At 37.5% G+C, this 22,720-nt stretch overlaps 1 protein-coding gene across 1 annotated transcript; it reads left to right on the forward strand.

Annotated features, from left to right (window-relative positions):
- The first annotated feature begins 16,472 nt into the window (after positions 1–16,472).
- LOC118016582 (ribosomal biogenesis factor-like) lies at positions 16,473–16,867 on the forward strand. Its single transcript, XM_035014022.1, has one exon. The coding sequence runs from the start codon at positions 16,507–16,509 to the stop codon at positions 16,807–16,809; it is 303 nt and encodes a 100-aa protein (XP_034869913.1). The 5' UTR covers positions 16,473–16,506; the 3' UTR covers positions 16,810–16,867.
- Positions 16,868–22,720: the final 5,853 nt, after the last annotated feature.

A 22,720-nucleotide genomic window follows, 5' to 3' on the forward strand; every position in this document is an offset into this window, starting at 1 on the left:
TAAAAGAAAAAGCAGCTCTTTCTGGCCTAAGCAGGCACAACGACATCATTTTTAAGCAAAGAATCTGAATCCCAGAAATGGTAACTAACTTGGTCAAGGTATACAATTTGATAGTCGTGAAAACAGGGCTGGAATTCAAATTCTCTAATTCTTAATTCAATCTTCTTCCCACTTTGCTAGCAATGGAACAAGGAACTCCACCCAGTTGGAATTTGCAGCTACCAGTTAACACTGGTCCCACGTGGTACTAGGTAAGATACTAAGGAAATAAAACAGTACAAATTCAGCTATAACAAACGTTTGCCATGCCCTGTAGTATGACTCTTTCATGTACATTTGATCTAGAATATCATTATAACCTGGATACTATCCAGGACCAGATTAGGTAAACACAAGAGATAACGTAATCAGGGGCACCTGGGTGGCTCAGTCGGTTAAGCGTCTGCCTTCGGCTCAGGTCATGATCCCAGGGTCCTGGGATCGAGCCCCACGTCAGGCTTTCTGCTCAGCAGGAAGCCTGCTTCTCCCTCTCCCACTCCCCCTGCTTGTGTTCCCTCTCTTGCTGTGTCTCTCTCTGTCAAATAAATAAATAAAATCTTTAAAAAGAGAGAGATAGCGTAATTAAAAGTTAATGTTTATAGTGCTTACTTTACCATTAGAAGAATATAAAAGGAAAAATCACCAAGGACCAGAACAGTTTCACTGAGCTCCAGGGAGTAACTTAAAATTTGATTTAAGCTGTGAAGTGTGGGTAAGTTAGTGTAGCAAAAGAGGAAAGTGAGGGCATTCTAGGCAAGGAAATGTTCTAAAGCAACAGGAGAGAGATGGGGATTGGTGTATTTTGGGCTTCGGTGGGCGGAAATTTTGTAAATTATAATTGGATGAAGCAGAGAGATTCTGTCATAAATTTTTGGCTTAAGGGTAACAATTTAAAGTTATAAAATAGGTAACACACACTTTAGAATTCTTGGTGTTTAGCTAAATCATACTGCATTCAAGTCATGGTGATACGTGTTTTTCCCAGCTCCTTGTGGTTTTTCTAAAGTTTTGAACAGAATAAAAGGTCAAAATTTTCTAAAAGCTCCAAGATGTTATTGGAAACATATGGCAACATAAATGGCTGGAGCTACAAAGCATATTACCCTTTTCAACCTATTTATGGGTTAAAAATAGCAGAATCTGATTTTCAGATGAAGCAATAATCTTTACCAGGAAAGTAAGGAGGAGTAAGCACATCCTTATATGCCAGCTGTGTAAATTATTTCTGTGAAGATAGACCTTCAGTCTTGGGCAAGAGGGAAAAAAAAATCAATTTTAATCCACTCATTCTTGTAATGGAAGGATGTGGTCATATAAAGTAATACTGGCTAGGCGGAGGATCACAGTCTGAATTCGAAGACAGATGCTATATGTTTGCTGTGGAAACAATAGACCGTAACATTGTATTTGATATGGAAAAATCAATCACAATGTTACCAGCTAGAAACTGCTCCCCTTCAAGGCAAGAATACAAAGGACCTCAAGCCCTTGTTAAACAAGAGGTTTCATGATTATTTAATCACTTGAGAGGCCAAACCAATTAAAATATCATCTGTCAATACTTTTTTCTAGGATTTGATTTCAGGAATAATAAATGTTTTCTCAACATCTATTGTCCTGAACTAAATGATGACATAGAGAAATAAAAACCATCAGGACCAGGTTCATATTTTCCAGCGGGAAGTGGTTTCAGATTTTACTTGGATATGGAAAAGGCCAGAGTTCCTTAAGGCATTTTTCTGGAATCTATCAGGTAAAACTCAGGGCTTACAAAGGTCTGGCAGCGTGAATCTGAATCATCAAACAACAACCAGAGTGTACAAAGCCTTCAGGCTTCAGGGATCTGGTATGAATTCCTCTCCGGCTGTGACCACACACATGTGGTGAAGTGGTACTCTACCAGCAGGATTCAGACATTTAATTCCCAATTGCTCATGGACACGCCATTGCACAGCTTCAGTATGCCTGGAAAATGGGTGGCGTCAGCAGAGAAAGGTGGGAGTTTAGGCTGGACGGATACACTGAGGCAGTGAATTCCTTCCTAACTAGTCTAAACTCAGTCTAAGGAGGCTAAGAAGATCCTCCTAAGACTCTAAAATATGCAAATGATACAATCAAATGCATATTTTAGAAAAATAGCCATGGTGGCCATATGGATGATGAATTATAGAGGGAAGATTCTGGAAAGAGGAACCATGTTGGAGACTATAAAAATTTCTAAAGAATTTGAATTTAAGTAAGAGCAGTAAGTAAGAGAGAAGGCAAGTTTGGGGGTATGGAAAAAAGTAAACTAGAAAGTTAATTCTAGTAATTGAAAATGATGTTGAGGTTTTGTTCTTTGGCAGCCTGGTTAAATATTAAGGTCTTTTGTAGATTTGGAGAAGGCACAACACATTTCAAGACAAATAAAATTTAGGGTTCTTATAATGCTTATTGATTAGCACTGAATGAAGAAAGTTTAAGTTTCATTTGAATTTTGCTTTAAATTCCTACTCATCTCTTATAGGCCTTTAAATCTAGGGAATATTACTTAATGTAACTGAACTCCATTCCTTCAGCAATTTTTAAAAGGGAGAAATGATTTCTGAAATTGTTACAGTGAAAACCAAGTGACACCACTAGTCACATGGCTGCCTTGTATTGAAGTAGAAGTTAAATAAATAGTACTAATACTCTTAGTATTTTTAAACCCCCAATTTAAAAAGTGAGTAAGGTACTGAATGCAACCTTTAAAAAAATGACGTAATTTTAAAATCCTGTAAATAGCATAACTTATTTTATTTTTATTTTTTTTTATTCTTATGTTAATCTCCATACATTACATCATTAGTTTTAGATGAAGTGTTCCATGATTCATTGTTTGTGCATAACACCCAGTGCTCCATGCAGAATGTGCCCTCCTCAATACCCACCACCAGGCTAAACCATCCTCCCAACCCCCTCCCCTCTAGAACCCTGTTTGTTTTTCAGAGTCCATCGTCTCTCATGGTTCGTCTACCCCTCTGATTTCCCCCGCTTCATTCTTCCCCTCCCGCTACCTTCTTCTTCTTTTTTTTTTTTCTTAACATATATTGCATTATTTGTTTCAGAGGTACAGATCTGAGATTCAACAGTCTTGCACAATTCACAGCGCTTACCAGAGCACATACCCTCCCCAGTGTCTATCACCCAGTCACCCCATCCCTCCCACCCCACCCCCCACTCCAACAACACTCAGTTTGTTTCCTGCGATTAAGAATTCCTCATATCAGTGAGATCATATGATACATGTCTTTCTCTGTTTGACTTATTTCACTCAACATAATACCTTCCAGTTCCATCCACGTCGTTGCAAATGACAAGATCTCATTCCTTTTGATGGCTGCATAATATTCCATTGTATATATATACCACTCTTCTTTATCCATTCATCTGTCGATGGACATCTTGGCTCTTTCCACAGTTTGGCTATTGTGGACATTGCTGCTATAAACATCGGGGTGCACGTACCTCTTCGGATCCCTACTTTTGTATCTTTGGGGTAAATACCCAGTAGTGCAATTGCTGGATCATAGGGTAGCTCTATTTTCAACTTTTTGAGGAACCTCCATACAGTTTTCCAGAGTGGCTGCACCAGCTTGCATTCCCACCAACAGTGTAGGAGGGTTCCCCTTTCTCTGCATCCCCGCCAACATCTGTCATTTTCTGACTTGTTAATTTTAGTCATTCTGACTGGTGTGAGGTGGTATCTCATTGAGGTTTTGATTTGGATTTCCCTGATGCCGAGCGATATTGAGCACTTTTTCATGTGTCTGTTGGCCATTTGGATGTCTTCTTTGGAAAAATGTCTGTTTATGTCTTCTGCCCATTTCTTGATTGGATTCTTTGTTCTTTGGGTGTTGAGTTTGATGAGTTCTTTATAGATTTTGGATACTAGTCCTTTATCTGATATGTCATTTGCAAATATCTTCTCCCATTCTGTCGGTTGTCTTTTGGTTTTGTTGACTGTTTCCTTTGCTTTGCAAAAGCTTTTTATCTTGATGAAGTCCCAATAGTTCATTTTTGCCCTTGCTTCCCTTGCCTTTGGCGATGTTTCTAGGAAGAAGTTGCTTTGGCTGAGGTCAAAGAGGTTGCTGCCTGTGTTCTCCTTTAGGATTTGGATGGACTCCTATCTCACATTGAGGTCTTTCAACCATTTGGGGTCTATTTTTGTGTGTGGTGTAAGGAAATGGTCCAGTTTCATTCTTCTGCATGTGGCTATCCAATTTTCCCAACACCATTTGTTGAGGAGACTATCTTTGTTCCACTGGACATTCTTTCCTGCTTTGTCGAAGATTAGTTGACCATAGAGTTGAGGGTCCATTTCTGGGCTCTCTATTCTGTTCCATTGATCTATGTGTCTGTTTTTGTGCCAGTACCATGCTGTCTTGATGATGACAGCTTTGTAATAGAGCTTGAAGTCCGGAATTGTGATGCCGCCGGTTTTGCTTTTCTTTTTCAACATTCCTCTGGCTATGCAGGGTCTTTTCTGGTTCCATACAAATTTTAGGATTATTTGTTCCATTTCTTTGACAAAAGTGGATGGTATTTTGATGGGGATTGCATTGAATGTGTAGATTGCTCTAGGTAGCATTGACATCTTCACAATATTTGTTCTTCCAATCCATGAGCATGGAACGTTTTTCCATTTCTTTGTGTCTTCCTCAATTTCTTTCATGAGTATTTTATAGTTTTCTGAGTACAGATCCTTTGCCTCTTTGGTTAGATTTATTCCTAGGTATCTTATGGTTTTGGGTGCAATTGTAAATGGGATCGACTCCTTAATTTCTCTTTCTTCTGTCTTGTTGTTGGTGTATAGGAATACCACTGATTTCTGTGCATTGATTTTATATCCTGCCACTTGACTGAATTCCTGTATGAGTTCTAGCAGTTTTGGGGTGGAGTCTTTGGGGTTTTCCACATAAAGTATCATATCATCTGCAAACAGTGACAGTTTGACTTCTTCTTTGCCAATTTGGATGCCTTTGATTTCTTTTTGTTGTCTGATTGCTGTGGCTAGGACTTCTAGTACTATGTTGAATAGCAGTGGTGATAGTGGACATCCCTGCCGTGTTCCTGACCTTAGGGGGAAAGCTCTCAGTTTTTCCCCATTGAGAATGATATTCTCTGTAGGTTTTTCATAGATGGCTTTTATGATATTGAGGTATGTACCCTCTATCCCTATACTCTGAAGAGTTTTGATCAAGAAAGGATGCTGTACTTTGTCAAAAGCTTTTTCTGCATCTATTGAGAGGATCATATGATTCTTGTTCTTTCTTTTGTTAATGTATTGTATCACATTGATTGATTTGCGGATGTTGAACCAACCTTGCAGCCCAGGGATAAATCCCACTTGGTCGTGGTGAATAATCCTTTTAATGTACTGTTGGATCCTATTGGCTAGTATTTTGGTGAGAATTTTTGCATCCATGTTCATCAGGGATATTGGTCTGTCATTCTCCTTTTTGATGGGGTCTTTGTCTGGTTTTGGGATCAAGGTAATGCTGGCCTCATAAAATGAGTTTGGAAGTTCTCCTTCCATTTCTATTTTTTGGAACAGTTTCAGAAGAATAGGTGTTAATTCTTCTTGAAATGTTTGGTAGAATTCCCCTGGGAAGCCATCTGGCCCTGGGCTTTTGTTTTTGGGGAGATTTTTGATGACTGCTTCAATTTCCTTAGTGGTTATAGGTCTGTTCAGGTTTTCTATTTCATCCTGGTTCAGTTTTGGTAGTTGATACATCTCTAGGAATGCATCCATCTCTTCCAGGTTATCTAATTTGCTGGCATAGAGTTGCTCATAATATGTTCTTATAATTGTTTGTATTTCTTTGGTGTTGGTTGTGATCTCTCCTCTTTCATTCATGATTTTGTTGATTTGGGTCATTTCTCTTCTCTTTTTGATGAGTCTGGCCAGGGGTTTATCAATCTTGTTAATTCTTTCAAAGAACCAGCTCCTAGTTTCGTTGATCTGTTTTACTGTTCTTTCAGTTTCTATTTCATTGATTTCTGCTCTGATCTCTATGATTTCTCTTCTCCTGCTGGGTTTAGGCTTTATTTGCTGTTCTTTCTCCAGCTCCTTTAGGTGGAGGGTTAGGTTGTGTACTTGAGACCTTTCTTGCTTCTTGAGAAAGGCTTGTATTGCTATATACTTTCCTCTTAGGACTGCCTTTGCTGCATCCCAAAGATTTTGAACAGTTGTGTTTTCATTTTCATTGGTTTCCATGAATTTTTTTAATTCTTCTTTAATTTCCTGGTTGACCCATTCATTCTTCAGTAGGATGCTCTTTAGCCTCCATGTATTTGAGTTCTTTCCGACTTTCCTCTTGTGATTGAGTTCTAGTTTCAAAGCATTGTGGTCTGAAAATAGGCAGGGAATGATCCCAATCTTTTGGTACCGGTTGAGACCTGATTTATGACCTAGGATGTGATCTATTCTGGAGAATGTTCCATGGGCACTAGAGAAGAATGTGTATTCCGTTGCTTTGGGGTGGAATGTTCTGAATATGTCTGTGAAGTCCATTTGGTCCAGTGTGTCATTTAAAGTCTTTATTTCCTTGTTGATCTTTTGCTTAGACGATGTGTCCATTTCAGTGAGGGGGATGTTAAAGTCCCCCACTATTATTGTATTGTTGTTGATGTGTTTCTTTGCTTTTGTTATTAATTGCCTTATATAATTGGCTGCTCCCATGTTAGGGGCATAGATATTTACAATTGTTAGATCTTCTTGTTGGATAGACCCTTTAAGTAGGATATAGTGTCCTTCCTCATCTCTTATTACAGTCTTTGGTTTAAAATCTAATTTGTCTGATATAAGGATTGCCCCCCCAGCTTCCTTTTGGTGTCCATTAGCATGGTAAATGGTTTTCCACCCCCTCACTTTCCATCTGGGGGTGTCTTTGGGTCTAAAATGAGTCTCTTGCAAACAGCATATCGATGGGTCTTGTTTTTTAATTCAGTCTGTTAGCCTGTGTCTTTTGATTGGGGCATTGAGCCCATTTACATTCAGGGTAACTATTGAAAGATAGGAATTTAGTGCCATTGTATTCCTGTAAGGTGACTGTTACCGTATATTGTCTGTGTTCCTTTCTGGCCTATGTTGCTTTTAGGGTCTCTCTTTGCTTAGAGGACCCGTTTCAAGATTTCCTGTAGGGCTGGTTTTGTGTTTGCAAATTCCTTTAGTTTTTGTTTGTCCTGGAAGCTTTTTATCTCTCCTTCAATTTTCAATGACAGCGTAGCTGGATAGAGTATTCTTGGCTGCATATTTTTCTCATTTAGTGCTCTGAAGATATCCTGCCAGTCCTTTCTGGCCTGCCCGGTCTCTGTGGATAGGTCTGTTGCCAATCTAATGTTTCTACCCTTGTAGGTTACATATCTCTTCTCCCGAGCTGCTTTCAGGATTTTCTCTGTCTATGAGACTCGTAAGTTTTACTATTAGATGTCGGGGAGTTGACCTATTTTTATTGATTTTGAGAGGGGTTCTCTGTGCCTCCTGGATTTTCATGCCTGTTTCCTTCCCCAGATTAGGGAAGTTCTCTGCTATAATTTACCCCAATATACCTTCTGCCCCTCTCTCTCTTTCTTCTTCTTCTGGGATCCCAATTATTCTAATGTTGTTTCGTCTTATGGTATCGCTTATCTCTCGAATTCTGCCCTCGTGATCCAGTAGTTGTTTATCTCTCTTTTTCTCAGCTTCTTTATTTTCCATCATTTCATCTTCTATATTACTGATTCTCTCTTCTGCCTCATTTATTCTAGCAGTTAGCGCCCCCATATTTTATTGCACCTCATTAATAGCCTTTTTGATTTCTACTTGGTTGGATTTTAGCTCTTTTACTTCTCCAGAAAGGGTTTCTCTAATAACTTCCATATTTTTTTCAAGCCCAGCTAGTATCTTTAAAGTGATGATTCTGAACTCTAGATCTGACATCGTACTAATGTCGGTATTGAGTAGGTCCCTGGCAGTCGGTACTACCTCTTGTTGTTTTTGTTGAGGTGATTTTTTCCGTCTTGTCATTTTGTCCAGAGGAGAATAGATTAATGAGAGAACAAAATGCTAGCAGAGTAACCACGTCCCCAGAAAATATACTCTAAACAAATCAGAAAAGACCTGAAGCAGTCGGATAAGAAAGGGAAAGAGAGAAAGAAGAAAAAAAAGAAAAAGATAAAGATAAAAACAAAAACAAACAGGGGCGCCTGGGTGGCTCAGTTGGTTAAGCAACTGCCTTCGGCTCAGGTCATGATCCTGGAGTTCCAGGATCGAGTCCCGCATCGGGCTCCCTGCTCGGCAGGGAGTCTGCTTCTCCCTCTGATCCTCCCCCTCTCATGCTCTCTGTCTCCCATTCTCTCTCTCAGATAAATAAATAAATAAATAAATAAACCACAAAAACAAAAACAAACAAAACAAAACAACAAGAACAACAACAAAAAAAAAAACCAGAATGTGATCAAATATGATCAGGCTGGTATATAGATCAGTGCCACACATAGATTTGGGGTGTATTTTGGTCTTTTAGAAGAAAGTGCCTCCCAAAATTTTAAAGAAAGAATAACTTATATATGTACAAAAATAAGGGTTGATATGATGAAGGGATGGAATATGACTGTAAAGATGGAAATTATAAAAAATTTTATAAAAGGAATTGATAAGAAGTTGTTTGAAAAAAGAAAGAAGAGGATTTAAAAAAAGAAAAAAGAAAAAAAAGGGATAGAATGTGATCAGGCAGGGGAGTAGAAAAAACCATACACTAGAGATTTAGGGTATATTTTGATCTGTTAGAAGAAACTATCTCAAAATTTTAAAGAGAGAACAACTTATATATATATATGCCAAAAATATGGGTAACTGCTATGAAAGAATAGAATATGACTCTAAAAATGAAAAATAAAAATGTTTTTTAAAAAAGGGATTGATAAGATGTTGGTTGAAAAAGGGAAAAAGAAAAATTCAAAAAAAAAAAAAAAGAAAAGAAAAAAAGACAGTTAAAAAAAATTAACTTTGAAAGACTAAAAAATCATGGTAAAAAAGCCGTGAATTCCATGTGCAGTAGTCCCCTAGCGCTGGAGTTCTGCCGTTCTCATTGATCGGTAAACTTGGTCTTGGCTGGCTGTTCTCGCTGATCTTCTGGGGGAGGGGCCTGTTGCCGTGGTTCCCAAATGTCTCTGCCGGAGGCGGAATTGCCCCGCCCTCGCCCCCTCCCGGCTAAGTCATCTGCTCAGGTTTGCTCTCCGGGGCTTTTGTTACCTGCAAGCTCTCCGTACAGCTTTGGAGGCAGAGAGTGAAAATGGCGGCCTCCCAATCTCCGCCCCGGAGGAGTCGAGAACTCGGGGCCCCGCTCCTCAGTGAGCCCCCAGAGACAAGCAGTCACTCCCGGCTCCCCCCAGTCTCCCGCCGCACTCTGTGCTCACCCGGCCTGTGACTGCGCACCTCTATCTCTGGCACCCGACCCCGGGTGGAGTCTCCAAACCCAGCAGATCCCTGCGGTGCACTCCCGCGAGGCTCCTCCCGGGGAAGAAGGTGAGTCTCCCCGGATCTGCCGCTTGTTGGTCCCTGCTGGGGGAGCAGGGGCCCGACTGGGCCGCGGATCCCGGTTTATGGCCACCCCCAGCTGAGAGCCCGCGCCTGGGCTCCGCCTCTGCAGCCGGCTTCCCTGCTCCGTTACCTGGGAGCTCTGCCGCCCTCAGGCACCCCCGGTCTTTCTGCGACCCCGAGGGTCCTGAGACCACACTGTCCCGGAGGGTTCCACCCCCCGCTTAGCCACCAGAGTGACGTCCCTCGGCGGAGCAGACTTTTAAAAGTTCCGATTTTGTGCTCCGCGGCTCTATCACTTGCCAGAAGCGGCCGACGGAGGCCCCTCCCCCGCCGTCTATCCTCCCGAATATCGCCTCGGATTCACTTCTCCACACGTCCTACCTTCCAGAAAGTGGTCGCTTTTCTGATGAGAGAGTTGTTGCTCTTCTTTTCTTCGATCTCCTGTTGAGTTTGTAGGTGTTCAGCATGTTTTGATCCCTATCCAGCTGAATTCCTGAGAGGAGACGAAATCCAGGTCTCCGACTCCTCCGCCATCTTGCTCCGCCCCCTCATCATAACTTATTTTAAAGAGGATGATTCTGACCTCCTAACTAATAAAAAAAAAAAATCTTTCGTTAACGAATGAATTGTATAAACATGAACCAAAAATAAATACAAATGCACACAAAATAAACAATTTCATAGCAGCTATTTTCAACAGAATAAAGTTGAAAAATGGAACCATCTTCCTGCATGTGAAATTTTTTACAAGATGTAAAATGAGTCCAGTTGTTCCACACATCCTGCCCACGCACCACCCACCCCTGCCCCCCCCCCAGAAGATCTCCTATTGTTCAGATGCTCATGAGATCTTATAGAAATAACCAGGCCTTAAAATTCAAGAATGTTCAGGTATCTCAAAACAGTTTCTTATGTTATCTTCCTTATTTTTTGTTCATGTTTTACAGTTGGCAGAAAATCAATTAAAAAAAGAAAAGTATTTTCCCTCTATTCCTTTACCTCCTCTCTTTTTACTACTTTGACTAAGAAACTTCTTTGGCCAATTAGTAAGCAGTCTTTTCTAATATTATTGTTAAGAGTTGTCACCTCTCACAGGTGGTATAAGGAGATAGTTAACAACAAGTCTTCATTCACCTCTCTGCCTAATTTGCTCATTCTCTCTGTCTCTCTCATTCTCTCTCTCTCCTCCTTTTCTTGATTCTGATTTTCCTCTTAACTTGACATGGCTGAGAAGAAGTATACTGTGTTCCACAAAATACTTCCAGTTCTGTGGGAAATGTAAGAGTTCTCTAGTTCTACAACTCCTATCCAAATCTCCCCAAACGAAGACAAACAGACTTTAAACCTTACATTTGAAATCAGAGTTCACTCTAAATTCAGTACTACTTGTCAATCTCTTTCATATAATGTCTTCTCTTCAAACTTTTCACAAATACAGATGCATTTAAATTATTTCCTGCCATGGAACATTAGGAATTTCCATGAGCACTTCAGTACTTTATCTACTAAAACCTAATACACCTAATTAAATAGAGTTTGCAAAAATTTATTTGGCAATCTTTAATCCTTCCAAATCCACCCGCAGTTGCACTATACATATCAGAGAGTAATTAATTACAGTGCGTTACCCATGGATAGCACCGTGTCTTACACACAGTGGTGTGCAGTCAAAAATAATTAATTACTGAAGAAGAGTGAAATATTTTTATATAGTTGCATAATCTTTCCTAAACTTCCTTGTCTACAGAGAGGTAACAATAACATCTATCTCAATGAGATTATTAGATTACCCGAGATAATACATATCATGTATTTGGTTACAGCACACGTCATACAGCAAATTCTTAATAAATAGGGAATTTTACTATTACCTAAAATAATACTTCCAATAGAGAGATAATGTGAGACACATATGTAATTTTAAATTTTCTAGTAGCTACACTTAAAAATCTTTTAATCATGTAAGATCATTTTTAATAATATATTTAACCCAATATATCAAATATACTAAACATGTAATCGATATAAAAAGTTATTACTGAGATATTTTATATTCTATTTTTCATAATACATCTATAAAAATCCAGTGTGTATTTCACACTTCCAGCACATCTCAATTCAGACTGACTACATTTCAAGTGTTCAATTGCTAGATGTAGTTAGTTAATGGACCCTGATTTAGATGCATAGATCTAGATGCTCATTAACTTTGGATGTGAGTGATCTATAACTCTGGCTGAATCACTTCTTTATAAATGGGTCCAAAACCTCACAAAATGGAGAAAAAGAAACAAAAAAAGCTCTAAGTATTGATGATTTTACTATTTTCTTACTAAGTGACCTTAATAAATACTGTATTTCAAGGAGCTAATAATAAGGACAGTACTCTTTGAATTTAGAAAAAATAATCACATCTTTTTAAGAAGTGTCGGAAGTCTGTCCTTGCTTTAGAAAAAACATATTTTGAAACTGGTAAACCTACACAGAATTCTGTAGTAAGCATGGTTATCACAGAGGCAAAAAGACCCACAGTGTTTAAAACGTTCTTAAAATATTTTAAAGAACGTTTCCATTCTCACTGTGCTAAAAGCACAAAAGCTCTCCTGGGGCCCACCCTAGGCTTGCCAGCTCAATGTACCATCTTTGGCAGTTAAAAAAAAAAGAAAAGAAAGTCCCTCCACCTTCTCCTCCCTTTACTACTTGAGCTGATTTCACAAGATCTTTACATGCTTTATTTACTATTCATTTTCATCCTTGGGAGAGAAACTTGAAATATTTATTCACAAGACATAATTCTTTAAAAATATTTCATAAGGCAAGGATTTGGTAAATGGCAGGAAAAAAAAAAGTGTCTGCAACAATCAGTGTAATTATTATCCCTGAAATTGCATTTTTAAATATTTTAATAAGTAAAAGAGTTTTCTGCAAAACCAGGCAAAGAACTAAGAGAATAAAAAGGCTCAAAAATCCCAGGTAAATAAGCCTCTCAGGCTGTGTGTGTGTGTATACATGCTTAATTCTTACATAAAACCCAACAACATTAATCATGTCTATAAAATGATAACCAAAACAACAGCTCTCGCTCTGCAGTCAGCCGTACAAGCAAGCATTTTCTAGCCATAACCCACCACTCTGAGCAAACAACTGATGGGCAGCGGTCCTTTTGTCAGATTCTGACAAGTGAATCAATAAAAAGACACAGCAAAAGTTCAATCAGAACAGACACCACTAATACGGCTGGCCTTTTGGGACCCACATAAGCGTGGAACTGCTTTTCCATGTTAATTTCTCTTCACTACCCCTTGGGGTTATCACCTTCTCTGGCCCCTGTTAATTAAAAACTGCCTCCTTCTAAAGTTCCTTGGCAGGCATTTCCCTCGTGTCAGACTATTCTGCTGACTGCTAAAAGAAATGGAGGAAGGCGTGTTCCCAAGCAGAGAATGCTAGGATGCCAGAAATCTGCTCCTTCCCCCCACCAAAAGACTGTGTATAATCAAATAATCTGATTGGATGGCATTCTTTATATTGCAATTAACTAACAAAAAATACATAGGAACAATTAAAAATAACACTCTGATTATCAAACAGTGAAATAAGTAGCTAGGTAGGCAAATTAATACATCAGTAGACAGTCTTGGCATACTATTTTTTTGATTAGCCTTATTTTTGAACTTGCTGATTTAAAAATTTTAATTATGTACACATTTCTATTTGTTGGTTCTCCCTTGCACTTAGTTCTTGCATTCTTTCTTCTCCTATAACAGAGACAAATTTATTTCTACCTATTTGCTAATCTTCAATTAATATCAGGATTGACCCTAACAACCAGGTTACTTTGTGTTTGCGCCAAAATCTCTAAGAAAAAAAAAATGTTTAGATTTAAAAAATGGTAGCTAGGTCCTCTTAGCTGTGTTAATGACAAATATAAATTACCTATGTGGCTAGGTGGTCAGATTATTCCAAATTGATTGTTTGGTTAAACATGCTTTTATTTATTTTACACCAAAAAATATGGCAGTACATCCAAAAAGAAGCATATATACTAAAAGTGAGTCTCTCGGTTCACCGAGACCAACCCAATCGTATTCCTATCATTAACTATTAGTATAATTTAGATTTTCCCATGAATTTACAAATACATATACAAATACGTGATACTGTCTTGTTACTTATACAACAAATCATAATGTATACCTTTCCACTACTTGTGGGTTTTTTTTTACTTAATAATGCATCCTGGAGCAGTTTCTATGCCAATTGATCTTATTCTATTAAGCTGCTAAACAGTATTTCACAATATGCATTCACTAAAATCCAAAACAATTCATGTAATAGACATACAAGTCTCCTTTTATTTTTCACTTTACAAAAAAATATTTTAATAAAATATTCATATGTCTTTTTAGATAAAATATTAGGTACTTTTTACAAAAGTAGAATTGTTAGGCAAAAATTTACATATTTTAAAATTAGATAAATATTGCAAAATCATTCTCCAGAAAGACTTTAGCAATACCACTTTTACTAATAATATATAAGGTCACTGGTTTCACTTACCTTCTCCAACACTGAATATTACCATTTGTTTTAATATTCTGCTGGTTGTAATTTATATAGGATTTTTCTTGGAATCTGTGCTTGTAAACTCAATTATATAATCCCAGCCATATAATCTCTGCCAGACATATAAGCTTTTGTTATCAAAACCTACAATAAATTGCATCCACCATCCTGAACAACAAAACAATATGACAAGCCATCACTTTTCTCTGTTGCTCCAGTCTTCTTTGCAATCAAAACATTATTTTGAATTTTTATCCTAAATTATTGTTTTTCATTACTTATCAATATTTTAAAAAGAGTCATATGAGTCATATGTTTTCTGTTTTTTATTAATTTATGACTACTCTTTCATTTCTATTCCCCGAACAAGAGTAATAATAATAATAATAATATTTAAAGTTAGTATTAAAATTTTGTTGCAGTGTTTTTGATTTTTTTTTTCAGGAAGAAACTATGACTGGTAAACCTACTGAGTCTTTGGATGCCCAAAAGAGATTTCATTTTAAACTCACAATTAAATGTTTATTACACTACATATAAAGTATAAAGTTAAAATACCTTTCTTGGGGTGATGATAACAAGATGGCTGACTAGGAAGCTCCAGGCTCTCATCACCCTCTGGGAACATCAAGTAAACAGCTAGAGACTAACTAAAATAGCTTTGTAGGTGGTCTGAAAACCAGTTAAAAATCTGTAGCAACCTACAAACAGCTGATCATGAAAAAGCCACACTCAGAATGGTAGGAAATTTCATGGTGTTTTTGCCGGCCCTTACTACACTCCCTCCTTAAAGTGGCATGACACAATCAGGAGGAAATTGCCCATTTACAAGTTTCTTCCTTTAGGAAGGAAGGAAAAAAATGGAATTTGTGTGCAACATTGTGGCCTTTCTGTGGGCTATATGAAGGAAATGATTTCTATGTTGCTTGACTCAGAGCTCAGAAAGGAATGGCAGCATATGTTGGATGTCAGGTTGAAAGCCATGGACAGCTGTGGCAGGCACTATGAGACATGAAAACTTCAGGGAGAATGAAGACCTGCAGATGTGTGGGGGTAAGAAATTATGAACAGAGAAATGCACTGGAACATCTAAGTCCCCAAAAAGTAGAAGGAATAAGACACGTAGGGAAATTAAAACACTTAAAAACAGAATTTGTATAGAATAATTGGAAGAATATACACACAGAGGCCCAGAGGAGACGCATACTCAGAAAAGGTCTGAGAAGACCTTAAGTCTTCATGCTGGGCTGATAAGTGAGGCTTCTCCCCTGCCAGTCTGCAAATAAAGAAGGAAACATGTCCAATTCAAAGGAACAAAATAAATCTCTGAAAACAAAACTAAAGAAACAGAGACCTCTGACTAGACAAAAATTTAAAACAAAAGTCTTAAATATGTTCAATGAGCTAAAAGACATGCTCAAATAGCAATTTATGTAAAATCAGGAAAATGATTTATGAACAGATATCAACAAAAAGTTAAGTGTGTCTGTGTGTATTAGAATTAAAGAATTTCCAGAGCTGAAAAATACAATTGAAACAAAAAACTCACTAGAGGGGTTCAAAAGTAGACTTAATCAGGCAGAAGAATCACTGAATATGAAGACAGGTCATCGGAAATCATTGAGTCTGAGGAGTAAAAAAAAACCCCACAAAATTATAAAGAAAAATTGGCAAAGCATAAGGGATTTATGGGACCCCAAAAAGTAGACCAGGATAGCATTTTGGAATTCCTGGAAGAAGTGAGAGAGAAAAGGGCACAGAGCTTATTGGAAGAAATAATGGCTGAAAACATCACAGACTTGAGGGGGATAAATGGATATACAAATACAAGAAGTTCAGTGAATTCCGAGTAGGATAAACCCAAAGTGACCTACACTGAGACACATTATAATCAAACTGTTGAAAGTCAAGGACAAAGAGAGAATCATGAAAGTGGCAAGAGAAAGTCAATACCAGAAAGTAATTTGAAACCATATGAAAATACAAATTTCTCTAATCAAAGTAAATATATGGACAAATGTACAAACCTGTAGTATTGTCATTTTAGCTCATAACTCCATTTCTAATTCTTTATAGCATTTAAAAGATATAAAAAGGTATAAAAATAATTTAAATCCATGTTAATAGATACATAATATGTAAAGGTGAAATTTATGACAATAATATAAAGAGGGGCTAAGGTAAAGAAAGGTTTTGGCATGAGATTGATGTTAAATTCGTATCAGTTTAAAATAGATGATTATAATTCTAAGATACTGTATGTGATATTCATGGTAAACACAAAGAAAATATCTATAGAATATAAGAATATACACAAGGAAGATGTTCTGCGTGTAGATGGTGTCAGCCGGAGCACAATGGCCAAGAACAAACTAAGAGGGCAGAAGTCCAGGAATGTATTTCATATAGCCAGCCAAAAAAACTTTAAGTCTAAAAACAAAGCAAAACCAGTTACTACTAATCTTAAGAAGATAAACATTGTGAATGATGAAAAAGTTAACAGAGTGAATAAAGCTTTTGTACATATACAAAAGGAACTTGCCCCTTTCTCAAAAGGCCTTTCCCTTGAACCTTTGCAGAAACAGCTGATTCCTCAGCAGTGTCATGAAAACGAACCAGTTAATGTTGATGAAGCGACAAGATTAATGGCTCAGTTGTAATACACTGGAGATACAGCAGATACCCCAAAAAGACCAATAAATTAAATGTTTTATACAGTTTTATTTAAAAAAAAAAAAAAGAATATACACAAAAGGAAATGAGAAGGGAATTAGAGTATCAACACAAAAAAATCAGCTAAACACAAAGGAAGGCAGTAAGGAAGGAAATGAAGGACAAAAAAGCTATAAGAAACAAAGGAAACAATTTTCAAAATGGAAATAGTATATCCTTCCCTATCAGTAATTACAGTAAATATAAATGGAATACCTTCCCCCTTCAGTCAAAAGACATATATTGGCTGAATGAATTAAAAAAAAACATAATTCAACTATAGACTGTGTATAAGAAACTAACTTTAGATCTAAGGACATGCATAGCTTGAAAGTAAAAGGATAAAAAAGATATTCCAGGGGCGCCTGGGTGGCTCAGTTGTTAAGCGTCTGCCTTGGCTCAGATCCTGATCCCAGGGTCCTGGGATGGAGCCCCGCATCGGGCTCCCTGCTCCGCAGGAAGCCTGCCTCTCCCTCTCCCACTCCCCCTGCTTGTGTTCCCTCTCTTGCTGTGTCTCTCTCTGTCAAGAGAGAGTAGTAGTAGTAACCAAAAGAGAGCACGGGATAGTTATCCTCTTAACAGACAAAATAGGCTTTAAGTCAAAAATTTGTTACAAAATACAGAGAAGGGCATTCTGTAACGATAAATGGATCAATTCACCAAGATATAACAATTATAAACAAAGATGCACCAAACATAAGAGCCTCTAAATATACAAAGCAAATATCAACAAAATCAAAGAAAGAAATAAAAAGATCCACAGTAATAGTGGGATACTTCACTACCCCCACTTTCAATAAAGGAAAGAAAACCAAACAGAAGATTAATATGGAAATAGAGGACTTAACACTATAAACCAAATGGACCTACCAGACATAAACAGAACATTATATCCATCAACAGCTGAATATACATTTTTCTCAAGTTCATATGGAACATTCTCCAGGATAGATCATATATGTTAGGCCACAAAACAAGTCTTAATAAATTAAAAAAGGTTGAAATCATACAGAGTATCTTTTCACAAAAAATTAAACTAGAAATCAATAGAAGGAAAACTACAAGATCCACAAATATGTGAAAATTATACAACACATTCTTAAACAACCAAAGGGTCAAAGAAGAAACTTCAAGGAAAATTACAAAATATTTTAGGACAATTGAAAATTAAAATACAACAAAACAAAATTTGCGCGATGCTATTATGAAAACAGTTCTAAGAGGGAAATTCATAGCTCTAAACGCTTACATTAAAAAAGAAGCTCTCCAGTCAACAACCTAATTTTACAACTTAAATACATTGGGGGCGGGGGTGGAAAGAATCTAAACACAAATCTACAAAGCAAAAACTAAACACAAAACTAGAAGAAGGAAGCAAACAATACAGATTAGAATAAAAATAAACAAAAAACACCTTTCTTGAACTTATTCTAGGATGTCTCCCATTATTTTCTATATATGGTATTGTATAAAAAGCATCTGATAATCACGTTGATTTATGTTTCTTTGTAAGTAAACTTAATTTCCTTTTCTCATTTCTATGAAAGCATTTAGGATTTTTTATTTATTGATGGAGTTCTGAAAAGTTCCAGGATATGTTTGATTTTCTTTCTTTTGCAGATTTTGCTAAACCACCCAGCAGACCCTTTTAAATGAAAGCTCAGAGTTTTGTTTTGTTTGTTTTTTTATCTTTGAAAAGTTTCCTTTTATTTTTATGTTTGATTATGTCTCTTCTTCAATTACTGTTGTATCCTTTTAAAACTGCTGTTACAAGGATCTTGGCCCTCACAGTTTCCATCATTTGTCTTCTTGCTGCATACCTTGGGAGATTTCCTGAATTTCATTTTCTGCATTACTAATAAAAGTCTCCAGTAATATCAAATACTTTATTCAGCCCTTCTGTTGAATTGTATTTGCACTCATATGTTTGTTTTCCAACAAATATATTCTTTGATTTTTTTTGTTTTGCAAATTCCTGTTCCTGTTTTTAAATGGCATACCCTCTTGAATTTTTATGAGTTTACTTATTAGAATGTTCAGTTTTTGTTTCTTAAATTTTGTTCGTTTGCTCCAAACTAATTTGATCTCATTGCTTATCTTGGTGTTTTGATTCCATGTTGTTGATTTTCCTCAAATACCGTGGTAGTACATTTATATACGTGAAAGATGTTTGAGGTTAATTCGTGTAATAGCTGGTGTGGATTTTCTCTGCAAATGATTTTTATTTCCCCAGCATGCCTCTGCTATGTTCAGGATAGCAGTCTGCAAATGTGTTCAATGTGGTTTGACTTACTGATTGCTAACATTCACTGTAAAGTCAAGGGGCTTGTAGCAAGCAGACAATTTTTCTCCCCACTAGCTGCCAAAATAAGGAGAGATTGCCTCTGACACTGAGGAAATTGAGTCTTTTGCTTTTCCAAGGAAGTGCCTGGTTTTTGTTTATTTGTTTTTCCAATGTCAAGTCTTCATTGACTGTCCTGAGTTACCTCAAACTGCTCTGCTTCTCTGCTAGAATCTAATGCTAATACTAGGCATTCTTGTCAGTGAGGAAAGTCACCTCTGAAATGTGTGGTTCTCAAGTTTCAACCTGAAGTCCAATATTCAGTGTAGGATCGATGATAGGGCTGGCCATGGTTTTTCTCAATACCTGTAAGGCATTTAAATGATTATTCTGTCAAATGCTCTAGAGGCAGCTTTTGCTCCTTGTATTTATTCCTTTTTCTGATCTCTCCTGTAGTCTTCTTCTGAAGATACTTTCAGCTATAATTTTCTTATCATTGTCATCTCATTTGCTTAATGAGCCTGGTCCACTGATGGCACTGGAAAATAAATTCCAGTACTGAAGAAAATGTATGCCTTTGTTATTTGCCATTTGCAGGAATTTGGAGGTAACAATGGAGGTAAATGCATAGTCCTGACAAACTGGCTGTCTGGGAAGATGCTATGAATTGGAAGAGAAAAACTAGTGGATTCAAAATCATATTTAGCTCCAAACATAATGTGTCTAGTCAAATGCCTTACACATTTTATTGAATAGCAGAGTACTTTATATGGTGTGGGTGTGTGATCATGATCTAGCTAAAATATCTAGGATTACTGTTCTCTTTCCTACTAATAAATACTTCCAACAATTTTCTGTAATTAAACTATAATTCTTTGGTAAGATACAGATGGAAACAGAAGAGCTTAGGTTCATATTAATAGCTTATCAGCATTGATAATAAAAATGTGGATAGACTTAAAATACATAGACACAATTAGACAGGAAGAAAAACAACTTTATTTTTATTTTAGAAAGAGAAAGAGAGAGAGAGCATGCATGGTGGGGAGGGGCAAAGGGTAAGAGAATCTCAAGCAGACTCCCTGCTGAGTGCTGAGCCCCACGCAGGGCTGGATCTCACGACCCGGAGATCACAAACTGAGCCGAAACCAAGAGTCGGACGCTCAACAGACTGCACCACCCATGTGCCCCCAAAGCAACTTTATTTTGATACAGTTTAGCTTGCATGTGAGCCCCAACTTCTGGTCTGTGGAGAGAAGGCAGAAGTGTGTTTGCACGTCAGAGTGCGGGTGGACTATTAATTTCACACGTTAAAAACAACCTGGTTACTTCAGTTTTATTCAGTCATTTAATTCTTTTGGTAGATAACCAGCTTATCAAGATTTCTACTCATTCTGCTTCCTTTCTTCCAGGACATATCTTTGTGCAAGAATTCATCTATTCATTCATAGAGCCATTCAAGCAATATTAATTGAAACCTGTTATACGCTAGGTACTGGAGATATAAACATGAAGGAGACCTGCATCACTCTTGCCCTCATAGTCTGACATTCTAGTTGAGAGACACACACACACACACACACACACAATATGCACATAAATTATAATATAACTTTAGATAGTCATAAGCACTCTAAAGAAAATAAAGCAGGATAAAGGGACAGCAAGGAAGGTAGAGGAGGCTATTTTTGGAAAAGCAATCTGGGTAAAGTCTTTAAGACTAGAACCTTTGAGCTTTGAAGAAAAATTTGAATGAAGGTTTGAGACCTGAATAGAATAAATTTGTGCAGATCTGAATGAAGAATATTTTCAGAAGAAAGAACACCCTGCCAAGGTGTGAGTCGGAATAACCTTCTTGTGTTTTAAGAAGAGTAAGGAAACTACAGGGCTAGAGTAGACTCAGGTGGGTAGTAGCAGATGGGGTTGGAGAACTTACTAGGAGCTCAGTCATACAGAGCTGAAAGTAACATAAGTAGTGGAGGACAGGTTCAGGATTCAAGCTGTCTTGACCTTCCTTGTGCTGGAGGAATGCAGCTTATGGCTCTGCCCTTAGTTCCTCTCCCTCTGGAACACTGGAACACAGATTACACATGGTAACAGGCTCCCACATCAGTTCTCACCTGCACTGCCGATCCTCTGAGACTCAACCACATCTGCCATATTTTCACAGACTCTGCTCTGGGAAAACCTGACTTCAGATACTGGCGACCAGCTAGGGATTTCTTCCCCTTCCCTGACAACCATAGGTAGTTTTTTCTTAGTTCCTCTTAACTGCGCTAAAACAAAGACTTAGTGGTTATCTCAGGCCCTCTTGTTCTGGAGGCCATTTACTCTCTTCTGAAGACTCCCATGGTGGTGCTGCTAGGAGCCACACAATTTTGGGTCCTCAGAGGGTTACAGAGGAAGCAGACCTCTGAGGCAGAGGCTCAAAACCCTTTTTCCTCAAATCACCCCCACCCCACTGCCTGCTAGGATGTCAATTCCAAGGAAAAGTATAGTTGAGATCTCTCAAACGTCCTAAGCTCTGTCTGATCCCGATGTTGCCCTCTCTAACTTTCCCTCTTAACATCTCTTCCAATTCTTACCTCATTCTAGGAGAGAAAAAAAAATGAAGTGCTCTCTTGTCCTGTCCTACTACCTTAATACTATATGCTTAATTTTCATAAGCTCTATATTCTTAGTACAGCAGACTTTGGTTCTTAGTATCAGAGATGATTTTGATATTTTATTTTTGGAATGTAGAAAGTTTCTCTCAAATTCATGATTCTTAAGACTGAAAAGTATGGATTTCAAGACTTCTTTTTGTTTGTATGTTTACCCTGCTATACTAAAAGGAAAAGACTCTCCTGAAATCCAAAGCTGAGCTAGAGCAATGACTGACTTTTTTTTTTTTTTTCAATTGTGCCAATCCTTTTTTTGAAGACAATGTGTAGAGAAAGCTGTCACTGATCCATAAGTGTTGGGGGAGAAACACATAATCCAAACATTAGTTAGGCACATGTACAAACTTCCTAGTGGGTGTTTTCCTCTCAACGGATAGACAGATAAGACAGCAACAGCTAGTCAGATTATAACAGAAATGGCAAAAGGAAGGAGGGGGATAAAACTCAAATTTTCTAGCATTTATACCAACAAAAATACTAGTGGATAGTTATCACTACCTTTATGTCTTAGTTGAAAATTGACGTTCAGAGATGTGTAGACAATTTGCTCACAGTCACACAGGAAATAAATGAGAGTTAAGATCAAAGCCCTTTGTCTTTCTCAGTTTGCTATATCACAATATGCATCAAATTAAGCCATTTTTGTTGAGTACTCAGGAAAATATTAGAAACAGGTGGTAGCTAAATGTAAATATTTCAGGTAGTGAGGGGATTTTTAAAAATAATGTAAGTACTATTTTTATTTATAAAATTTATCAACTGGAAGACATCTGTGAAGAAGAATAATATTTGCCTATTGATAATAGCCAAAATTTGATACTTGGTCTTGACATACATAAATCGTCATCAAATTTTTGTATGCTTAAGTAAACTAACTTCCTACTCTTAATGAATCAGAGGCTCTCATGCAGCCTT

The sequence above is a fragment of the Mirounga leonina genome, unplaced genomic scaffold, assembly GCF_011800145.1.
Source record: "Mirounga leonina isolate KUSES-001 unplaced genomic scaffold, KU_Mleo_1.0 Mir_168, whole genome shotgun sequence".
Taxonomy (NCBI): Eukaryota; Metazoa; Chordata; class Mammalia; order Carnivora; family Phocidae; genus Mirounga; species Mirounga leonina.

Coding starts and splice junctions, on each gene's coding strand:
- LOC118016582 (XM_035014022.1), top strand. CDS start 16,507: ATGGCCAAGAACAAACTAAGAGGGCAGAAGTCCAGGAATGTATTTCAT.